The following is a 12,056-nucleotide window of genomic DNA, read 5'->3' as shown; positions in this document are numbered from 1 at the left end:
AGTAAATTTACTCAATCGTGTCTCAGGGGGGACATGACACTAAGATAACAGATAGTCTTTGTCTTTAAAGTCTGCATCTAATATTCCCTAACATGCGCTCCACGCGGACCCAACAGTACATTTATTCGGTTATTCCTCCTCTGAGTATTTCAAATCAAACTCTCTCTTGTAGAAATAAAGACTGATCTAGTCTACAATGCTCTCTCCCAGGTGTTAACTGGCTTGTAGAGCGAGACGGGATTGTGTGTTAACGTATCACATGAGCAAAACACCAATCCAAAGGGGATCTGCAGTTCGCTGAATAATGTAAAAATGAGCTGACTATAGCTGTGAGATCCCAATGAATGACTTTTTCTGCATCCGGCCACTGAAGTGTCTTAACTTTGTGGCATTACCTTGATGACGGACGCTCCTGCTCTGGACAGGGGGCTGTGCATCTGAGCAGCTGCGGCCATGTTGGCGATGGTGTTCAGGTGGTTCATCTGGTTCATCGCCATGGCAACGGAGGCAGGCGGCAGACTGACGGGCAGCAGGGGGTGGGGCATCATCATAAATGGCAGCTCCAGCCCTGAGAGGTAATGAAAGAGAGAAGCAGATCTTTGAAAACTGTGAATGTGACGCAACAGTGTTTATCTCGCTGTATATTCAAAGACAACATGAAATCAACTTAAAATCAACCAAAGTTTTTATTTAAGTAACATCAAATCATATAGTAATACCTACCTGAAGCGATAAACTAATACTAATGGAATTAAACACTAAATTCAATTCAATTTCTAAGTATTTCAACCTCAAAATATCACATTAAATTCTGTTTATTTGTTATTTTTTGTAATTATCTCAGAAATGTATTTGTGGTTTTTGAGTAAACACATTTCCCTACACTGAAAAAAATCTTGCTGCCTTCAATTTTTTATTCTAGTCAACAACTATCTGTTGTCTTCTTGTGACTTCTTGTCACTGATTTTTAACAGTGTATAAAACTATTATAAAGAAAATGTTTAACGTGGCTTAATGCAATAACGCAAATGTATTAAATGTGAAAGGGAACATTTGATTGTATTACTAATTTTAGTTTAAATGCTTGTTACAATTTTTCAACCACTAGCTCTTTGTTGTCTGTTTTGAAATCTTATCTTATCTTGACATTTTCCTTATATATTTGATTGCTTTATGGTTTCTTAACCATTTTAAATTGTATTCTACAGTGCATCCGGTAAGTATTCACATTTTCTACATTTTTTATGTTACAGCCTTATCCCAAAATGGATTAAATTTATTTATTTCCTCAAAATTGTACACACAATACCCCATAATGACAATGTGAAAAAAGATTTTTTTTAATTGTTGCAAATGTATTAAAAACAAAAAACCTGAAAAATCACATGTACATAAGTATTCACAGCCTTTGCAGTGAAGCTCTAAATTGAGCTCAGGTACATTCTGTTTCCACTGATCATTCTTGAAATGTTTCAGCAGTTGATTGGACATGATTTAAACACCTATCTATATAAGGTCCCAGAGTTGACAGTGCATATCAAAACACAAACCAAGCATGAAGACAAAGGAATTGTCTGTAGACCTTCGAGACAGAATTGTGTCTGGGTAAGGTTACAGAAAAATTTCTGCTGCTCTGAAAGTTCTAATGAGCACAGTGGCCTCCATCATCCATAAGTGGAAGATGTTTGGAACCACCAGGACTCTTCCTAGAGCTGGCCGGCCATCTAAGCTAAGTGATTGGGGGAGATTGGGGGAGAGTCAGGGAGGTGATCAATAACACGATGGTCACTCTGTTTGAGCTCCAGCGTTCCTCTGTGGAGAGAGGAGAACCTTACAGAAGGACAGCCATCTGTGCAGCAATCCACCAATCAGGCCCGTATGGTAGAGTGGTCAGACGGAAGCCACCACCCGCCTGGAATTTGCAAAAGGCATCTGAAGGACTCTCAGACCATAAAAAACAAAATTCTCTAGTCTGATGAGACTAAAATTGAACTCTTTGGAGGAATGCCAGGCGTTATGTTTAGAGGAAACCAGGCACCGCTCATCACCAGGCTAATGCCAATAAAAACATACCTACAGCATGATGCTGCCCCCACCATGCTGTAGGGATGTTTTTCAGCAGCACGAACTGGAAGACTAGTCAGGATAGAATGAAAGATGAATGCAGCAATGTACAGAGACATCCTGAATAAAAACCTGCTTCAGAGTGCTTTTGACCTCAGACTCTTGACCCAAAGCACACTGCCAAAATATCAATGGAGTGGCTTCACAACAACTCTGTGAATGTCCCTGAGTGGCCCAGCCAGAGCCCAGACCTAAATCCTATTAAACATTTTTGGAGAGATTTGAAAATGGCTGTACACTGTTGCTTTCCATCCAACCTGATAGAGCTTGAGAGGTACTGCAAAGAGGAATGGGCAAAAATACCCAAAGACAGGTGTGCCACGCTTGTGGCATCATATTCAACAAGATTTGAAGCTGTTATTGCTGCCAAAAAATGCATGAACAAAGTATTGAGCAAAGGCTGTGAATACTTATGTACATGTGATTTTTCAGGTTTTTTATTTTTAATAAATTTGCAACAACTTCAAAAAAAACTTTTTTCACATTGTCAATATGGGGTATTGTGTGTAGAATTTTGAGGAAATAAATTAATTTAATCCATTTTGGAATAAGGCTGTAACATAAAAATATTCAGAAAAAATATTGCAATGTTAGATTTTCCAATATCATGCAGCCCTACTGCAAACAATCTTAAAATTCTATTTGAATGATTCATACATGTTATTTTCTTCAATGTTTCAACTGCAGTAATTTTTAACATCCCCTCTCCCCAGTGTGTCAGATACAGTCATGTACGTTTGCTATCATTAATTCAATAAACACAATAAAACACACTCGAAATTGATGTTTGTTTGCTGTTTGTCCAACCTATTTCTTTAAAATGAGGTGAAACAACACAATTTTTGAGTTATGTTCAATCCACTCAAATTTGCAAAAACTAATAAGTTAACTTAATTCCTTCATGTTGCTCCAACACAAATCGATTGTGTGGAACTCAACATGTGCTTGTAAGCACAATGTAAGCACAAAAGAAAGAAAAACACAGCTTAAAATAGAATACTGTGCATCTCACCACAAATACCTTATTCAGCCTCCATCAAGAATGCCAAATATTTTCCTCAAAATGACCTTAAAATTATGAGGTAAATTAAATATGTGCATAATTATAAAAAATTAAGTCCGTTTACCAAGTTACTCACATTTTTAAAGTAAAGTAACAGTATTTACAGTCTACATTTTACTTAAAATACAGTTGAAGTCTTATTATTAGCCCCTGTAAATTTTTTTTTCTTTTTTAAATATTTCCCAAATGATGTTTAACAAGAATTGAACTTAAAAATGATTTACTGATGAATACCTTATAAAAAACTTGAAATGGGTAGCCTGAATAGCAGTGTGCACTCAAAGCTTAGACTAACACAGCTGTGTAACTCAATCGGACAGAGCAGAATCAATAGACCTGAGGCTGGCGATCAAGTGTGAACGAGTGGATGTGATGAATGAATGACTCACGGTTAGCCAGGAGATGACTCTGCTGTAGGGAAGAGAGATGAGACCCTGATAGGCCATGCTGAGCGGAGAGGCCAGCGTGAGCCAGACCATGCTGTGCTCCGGAAGAGGGGGGGGACTGGAGTTTCTCTTTATCCCAAGACGACTCACTGCCGCCTGGGTACAACATAAAGATAGAGCGGGAGAATTGAGAAAAGGTCTGGATCCTTACACATTATTAGAACTTCAGAAAATGGAGATATAAAATCAACTTTATCCTTCAGAAAAATTAAACGTCCAATTTTTGCAATGCAAATGTGTTAAAAAGTTTTAGAGCTGTAACACCTTGGACCATCCTTATGTAATATAGAAATTAATTAGTATACTAATTATATGACTAATAAATATGTCAGTGGCCTGATTTATGGTGAAGGTCAGTAAGAGGGTGGAAAATGGTTATGAGCCAACAATAAAAAAATATATATATATTTTGACCATAACACATAGTGAAAGAATTTTAGATATTTGGAAATATATATATATATATATATATATATATATATATATATATATATATATATATATATATATATATATATATATATATATATATATATATATATATATATATATATATATATATATATGTGTTTTTTTTTTTTATAAATATAATTATAAATATATATGAGCAATACCACACAATTAAAGTGACGTTTGTGAAGTAGCAACAGTTTCTGCTGTTCTGACGGTCAGCTGCAGATATGAATGAATGGCGGAAGAAAGTAGTTCCTAGTAGGATTTTTGAGACTCTCCATGTTTGTTTTTCTTTTTATACAAACAATTATGCCGCCGAACTCATAAATACAGTTAATGTCACAATTATTAATCCTCCTGAATTATTAGCTGCCCTGTATACCATCCGCCCTCAATTTCTGTTTAACAGAAATAAGATTTTTTTAACACATTTCTAAACATAATAACTTTCATATCTAATTTCTAATAACTGATTTCTTTTATCTTTGCCATGATGACAGTAAATAATATTTCATTAGATATTTTTCAATGAAAATTGAAAAATATTTTACAATGGTTTGTTCTGTAGACAATCGAAAAAAAAATAGCTTAAGGGGTTTAATAATATTGAGCTTAAAATTATTTTTTTATTAAAAACTGCTTTTATTTTAGCCGAAATAAAAAAATAAGACTTTCTCCAGAAAAAAAAAATAATAATAATAATAATAATAATTATTATTATTATTATTATTATTATTATTATTATTATTATTATTATTATTATTATTATTATTATTATTATTATCATTATTATCATCATTATTGTTATTGTTATTATTATTATTATTATTATTATTTTAATTTAAGTATGTATAATTTAAACAATATTTTAATAACTAGTTTTTGATAACTACTTTCTTTTGTCTTTTTATTGATATTTTTCAAGATACTACTCTTCAGCTTAAAATGCTATATAAAGGCTTAGGTAGATTAGGTTAACTAGGCAAGCTAAGTTGATTATCATTGGTTTATTTGATAGACAATAATAAAATAATAATAAAGGGGGCTAATAAACTTGACCTATAAAAAAAACTTTAACATGTAAAAAATGCAGCCAAACAAACCAAAAAATAAGACTTTCTCCAGAAGAAAAAATACAATTGGAAAAACAGTCAAAATTTGCTTGCCCCATTAAACCTTACTTGAGAAATATTTGAAAAAAAAAAAAAAAAAATAGAGTTATAATAATGCCCTCAAACTATATGAACACTGTAAAACAGTCAACTTTATCAAATGAAATAAGTGTAGTTAACTCAAAATTTACTGAAAGTTAATTCTACTCATTTTAAGAGAGTTTTCAACTCAGTGTTGAAGGTAATGAGTTAATTAAATAGCTCATTACATTAACTTACAGTTTTTCTCTATTGGTTTGGCTCATTTCTTGAAACAGGAATTACATTCTCAAAACAACATGGACAAACCTCCAAACCACTTGGCAATTGACTTGATTTTCTCATTCATTTAATCAAATTGCAAATGTCTAAGTACATCTTTGCAAATGATTAAGTACATGTAGCCGACATTTAGCACAATTTCCAACTGAATAGATCTAGTTGATCTAAACTGATTGTTGATTCTCAGTTCAATGGTTGTTCGCTCCAAAATATGTCAGCATCATTTCATTGTATAAGTCATCACATGTGTAATAGTCTGTTCAATTGTCAAAATTAGTCAAGAACATAATACCATGAATACTATATATGAATCCGTGGAACATTTGATACATTTATTACAGCAATTGACAGTCAGGTGAAACTAGAACTTGACTAACAAAGGAGGAATTTCACACATCTCAGATGACCAATCAAGCACTGTAGGCTGCATATAATTTTCATTGTTTTTTGTTTGTGTGTTTATATTACAGTATATTTTGTTTTATTCTGTTGTATGGAAAATACTTTATGTGTGTGATTGACAATGGTTCCAATTTCCTTGGCAGTATGAGTGCAAAGTGTGATGTTAAACCTTGGAGGCTCCTTTTAAACTAACATCGTTTTTATAAATTTTATTTAGTTTAATACACAATTGCATTCTGTCAAAAGACAAAAAGCAGTAGAGTAACCATTTTCACAAACTGGGCTAAGACTGAAAGGTGGACATGAGGGATATTTCAATGATCCTCTGCGATAGTGACAAAACAACTAAACATTTTGACTTGCAGTGCTTACGCAATGCCAAAGGAACAAAGGATTTTGGGGGCACTGACTGTTTAAATGAGAAGGAAATTTAGTTTTTAAACATGAGTGAATAGTTTTGGGAAATATATGATTTTTTTGTTGTTGTGTTGAACTGTAAGATTGTTTTACAAAACAATCTTATAGTGTTGAAAATGTAATTCCTGTTTCAAGAAATGAGCCAAACCAAATTAGAAAAACTGTAAATGGAGTAAGTTCACAATACTCATATAGATTAGTTTTGTTTACAGTTTTTCATGATTGCTAACACACTAAAATTGAACTTTTCCCACAACTAGCAAAACCGTAAACTCAAGGAGCAAAACACAAGGCTAGATCTGCACAACTGTAAGCACGTAGTCAGCTTCACACTTTTTGCAAAACATTACACAAAGTGATATGCAAATCACTAAACACACTTGGATGCTTTTGACACTAAATTTTTCATAATGGAATTTCCTTGCAATTTCAAAGCAAAGGCCTTCAAATGAACACACAAATGAACCATAGGTTAAACAAAGTCATCAGGTGTGCACACACACTGCTGCAAAACTGTAGACACACCAATCAGCTGGAACCACAATAAAAAAAGCAATAGGTATAAACTATTAGTCTTCAATAAACATGTTTACAGTAGTATAGCTATAAATAGTTGTCTTCAATAAGTTTTACAGAAGCTATAAATATTATTCTTTATATATATTAATGCGAAAGATTGGTAAACAGGAGACAGGGTAGGGAATTTTTTTTTACAATGAAATCTATACATCACCAGAAAGCTGAATAAATAAGCTTTACATTGTTCTATGGTTTGTTAGGATGGGGCAATATTTAGCTATCAGTCTATCACTGTTTGGTAAATACAGTATGTTCATGTACTTTATGGCAATATCTCTCAAACTCTGATTATATCAGTACTAGTCAGTAAAAAATGATATGAGTGTTTAAGAATGATTACCGCAGTGTGTAAAGTGAGGCAAACAGATTTATATTGAATGAGGCGTGTGTGTTCTGTACAGTGTTAAAATTGTGTTTTGTTATAGTGTTGTAAATTTTGGATGAAGTGTTTCATTTTGCAAAAGATCTGATGTGTTCTGCTGTTTGTGTGTGGATGTGTGTAGTGTTTTGACAAAATGAGCCTTAATTTCAAAATTGTGCTTAGAAAAAACTGTAACTCAAATGGTTTGTTGCAATCGGTTTCCTCAAACGGTTTGAGTTGCCTTAACTTAATGGGTTTTAAAGTACTCAATAGCTTTGAGTTCTCTTCATTTATTGGGTTTTACTGTGCTCAAATTGCTTCATTTATTCAAATGGATTAAGTTCACAGTACTCATTAGGATTAGTTTTTGAACTTAAATGGTTTGTTGCAATCGATTTCCCTCAAATAAGTTACCTTAACTTATTGGGTTTTACAGTGTATAATAAAATAGTAAAAATAGTAGATTATTTAAAAGAACGGGCCCAAAGGGAACACTTGTGTTTTAAATCCTTAAACTCTATGAGGAACAGAACATAATTCTGTGGTGCAGAAAAGGAAATTAGTACATGATGCAGGACAGATCAGAAACTGCATTCCTGTGAGCACTACGAAGTCCTGAATCTGCCTCCGCATTTTCAGACACAACTTTTCTACACGCAATCCTGGGCTGTTAAAGAGTTAACCCCTTTGTCAATCACTCCAAGCTCATTCCAGAGCAGATGACATCTGGGAATTAATCACTGGAATGAAATGCAGCAGAAAAGCTAGTTGCAAAGAGCCATAAAACAACTTAAGTTGAATTAGTTGAGAGAGGAGGGAGAAAGAATGCAAAGCAGAGGAGAGGAAATCATTGTCTAATTCTGCCTAATAAGCAACGGAGGTCCTACGAGTGATCCAGCAGATGGTGTTTTTGCAACAGATTGCAGTGAGTGATTCTTTTAATAATAATACGAATTAAAATCTCTCTCTGTAGAACGCGGGGGCGCCGTTCATCAGGGAGCCGTTTCAATGAGCAGGAGAAAGAAAAAAAACAGCCTGATAAAGTAATGGCTGTGCCCAAACACCTGAGGCCGAACGGAGAGCGTGCGTACATGTGTGTTTGTGTGTGAGATGAGTCAGGTGGATGGCTGATGAAACACAGAAATGATGAGGGAGGAACTGTGTGTTCGTGACATTTGATATCCATACACAATCCATAAACAATATGTGTCCTGTGTAATGAAGTCCTAATAGGATGTAAACTGCTTTACAATGAATTCTGAAGCCATTTGTGAGGCCCATCAGTGCGTAATGATGCATAGATATCACTGTAATCAGTTTTAGTATCCCTTCAACATCATGTAAATATTGAACACTACGATGAAATAGAACTGCATATATACGTGTTTTTTTTTTTTTTAAGGAAACTGCTTTGTAATCTCCTTTTAGGAAGGAATTCAGGCTTTATAAATATTCCTTTTCAAACTAATGTAGATTTTTCTGATTGTGTAAATACATGATTTTACATCATACTTATGCTTGATCAAATATCTGTATGTTGTTGCATCTGACAGACAGACAGACAGACAGACACAGACAGACAGACATACAGACAGACAGACAGACAGACAGACAGACAGATAGATAGATAGATAGATAGATAGATAGATAGATAGATAGATAGATAGATAGATAGATAGATAGATAGATAGATAGATAGATAGATAGATAGAGAGATAGATAGATAGATAGATAGATAGATAGATAGATAGATAGATAGATAGATAGATAGATAGATAGATAGATAGATAGATAGATAGATAGATAGATAGATAGATAGATAGATAGATAGATAGATAGATAGATAGAGAGATAGAAAGATAGATAGATAGATAGTTGCTAGTTTAGTCTGTTTTGTTGCTACGGAGTTGATTGACAGCTTATACTGATGATGTATCAAAGCTTCTTGCCAGTATAATCAATTTAAATCAACCCTCATGTCTCTATAACACTGTAGCATGAAGATATCAATCTGGGCCTTTATCATGGCAGTCTATCGGGCAGTTGCTACGGTACAGTATTTCGTTGTTAGGGTGATTGGCTGCTGGCTAGACTGAGTTAAATGAGCTCAGCCATAAGTCTGTATAACAGTCTGATGCAGAGTTATGAGCTCACAAAGTTTGATCCAATGTTAAGTAAAGGACAGTCTTTTGCAATGGTAACCTATGGGAGAGTTTAAAGGGTTTAAAAGTGGTTGCTAGGGTGTGGCTAGAAAGTTAAAAAGGTCATCAGTTATTGGTAGTTTGATAGTCTAAGTTGAATGAGCCCAGCTTGAAGTCAGTGTGACAGTCTGTCGCAGAGTTGTGAGGTCACAATTTTGGTCCAATGTTAAGTAAATGGGATTTTTCTGACAGTCCCGGGACAGTTTTCAGAAAACCGACAGTTGGATCAGTTGGAAAAGATATGGTACATCGAGTCAGTAAAGTGGTCATAGAGTTTGGCGAGTTTGGTGGTCATAGCTTTAAAGCCCTAGAAGGAGAAACAGTCAGAATTTTTAGTCTCTGAAGAATAATAATAAGTTTAAATAGGATTTCACTGTGGACCATTTCTTACACCTTCACCCACCCTTAAACCTACCAATACCACCAAACCTGTCCCCAACTCTACACATACCCCAGTTCAAGAGCACCAGAAGTGTTCTGCAATACATTTTAAACACAGTAAGTACATTTAAATTATTTGTATATGCCAGTACATAGTAGTTAAGGTCACCTAATAATATAAAGGGGATTTTCTACATATGTTAAACTCCAGTTGAATTAACAGAACAAAAAAAAAAGTGGTACAGTATGTATACAATCAAGAAAATAACACCAAGGAAAAGCTAGTTGTTCAGGTCTGCAATGTCATGATGGCAAGCAAATGTTGACATAATTATTATTTTTGAGAGAACTATCCCTTTAAGAGAGACAGAGATGAAGAGGCACACTGAGTAAAAGTGTTTGCATTGCAAATTCCATATGACCTATTTTCTCTTGTCTAATATAATTAATTTCTGAACATACAAGCAGGACGCAGAGGTCCTACAGAATAGGTGCTAAATTGGCAATAGAATTTTGTGATTTTGACTGAAAGTCATGAATGTTTCCAACACAATGACTACGTTTACATGGACATCAGCAATCAAATGATTTGCCTTAATCTGAATGAGACAGTAATATGATTAAGGCGTTTACATGAGTTGCTTTTTGAATGTTCCTTTCATCAACCCATTTTACACGTTATAACACATAATAACATCATTGCGTCACCACACTATCCGCATTTCCTCCAGAGTTTCATGTAATATCTATTGTTTCATTTTTAATTTGTGGACTTTAACTGCAGTTTGGCACTTTCACTTTTATTCAAAAACATATCATGCATGCCCCCTTTGACAAACGAGATATTGGATGCGAGTATTAAGTGTTGTTTTATGGAATTTTTATACCAAAAAATCTCCGTATTTCCCGATGCAGGTGTCTGTGGCTTCACTGACTTGGTAGGTGCAGAGAATAGTGTCAAACAGCCATGTGTGTAAGAAATATCCTGTCGCAAAATGCGGCGAAAATCCTACATAATGGTAATAATCTGATTAAGGTGTTTACATGTCTGAACAGCACTTCAATAATGCAACCAAAATCGGCATAATCCACATGTCTTAATTCAATTTCTGTTCAGTTCGATTATGACCTTAATCAAATTAAATTAATCAAAAATCTGTGTTTACATGGTAGACTCTTAATTAGAGTATTGTCTAAATCATATTAAAATCGTATTATTGGTGTCCATGTAAACGTATTCACTGTGTCATAATGGCACCTCAAATTATGTAAATATGTTTAATACAGCCTGATCTCATAAGGAAATTTTTTTCATTTTGTCAGTTTAGTGGCTAATTCGTACAAATTCATATGAGTTCAGTCAAATGAAAATGTACGATTTTAAAAAGAAGGCACGGCACCCAACCTACCCCTAAACCCAACTGACATTGGGGGATAAGCAAATCGTACAAAATTGTACAAAAGAAAACTTACAAATTCATATGAATTAGGCACTAAATCAAAAAGTTACAAATTGCTGTGAGATTGTGTTGGTTTAATAACATAATTCTGGCAGAAATGACATTTCAAACATTTTTATAATAAAAGAAAATGAATAAGAGAATAATAAAATAAATAAATTGGTGTCTGCTGGGGTGAATAGAAGGTCCCAACTGAGTTTTGTTGTTGTTGTTGTAAAGATTCAAAATTCAAAGATCCAAAATGTTTATTGTCATGAAGTAATGTAAAGTAAAGTAATGAACATGTTCCCTGTACAATGAAATTCTTACTTTGCCCTCCACACTGAATTTAAATAAGTTTAATGTATATTAAAAATAAATAAATACTCATTTAACAAAACTATGATATAAATAAGTATAAACTATAGTATAAAAAAGTATAAGTATTAACTATGAAATAAATAATATATAAAGAAGGTTTTTATATACAGTTGAAGTCTGAATTATTAGTCCCCTGATAATTTTTTTTACCCAATTTCTGTTTAACGGAGAGATTTTTTCAACACACTTTTAAACATAATAGTTTTAATAACTCATTTCTAATAATTGATTAATTAAAAAAAAAAAAACTTTACCACGATGACAGTACATAATATTTTTCTAGATATTTTTCAAGACTTTTCTATTCAGCTTAAAGTGACATTTAAATGCTTAACTAGGTAAATTAGGTTAACTAGGCAGGTTAGGGTAATTAGGC

The 12,056-nt window shown here is 33.6% G+C and overlaps 1 protein-coding gene across 1 annotated transcript in view; it reads right to left on the bottom strand.

Moving 5' to 3' along the window:
- dacha (dachshund a) overlaps nt 1-12,056 on the bottom strand; it is a 272,381-nt gene that overhangs the window by 61,259 nt on the left and 199,066 nt on the right. Inside the window, exons 4-5 of the mRNA XM_056446236.1 lie at nt 3,577-3,729; nt 396-568 (exon numbers count right to left, since the gene is read on the bottom strand). Coding sequence (XP_056302211.1) covers nt 396-568; nt 3,577-3,729 — 326 coding nt within the window. The remainder of the gene's footprint in view (nt 1-395; nt 569-3,576; nt 3,730-12,056) is intronic.

This window comes from Danio aesculapii, chromosome 21, assembly GCF_903798145.1.
Source record: "Danio aesculapii chromosome 21, fDanAes4.1, whole genome shotgun sequence".
In the NCBI taxonomy this organism is placed as follows: domain Eukaryota; kingdom Metazoa; phylum Chordata; class Actinopteri; order Cypriniformes; family Danionidae; genus Danio; species Danio aesculapii.
This window is presented reverse-complemented; position numbering and strand designations above follow the sequence as displayed.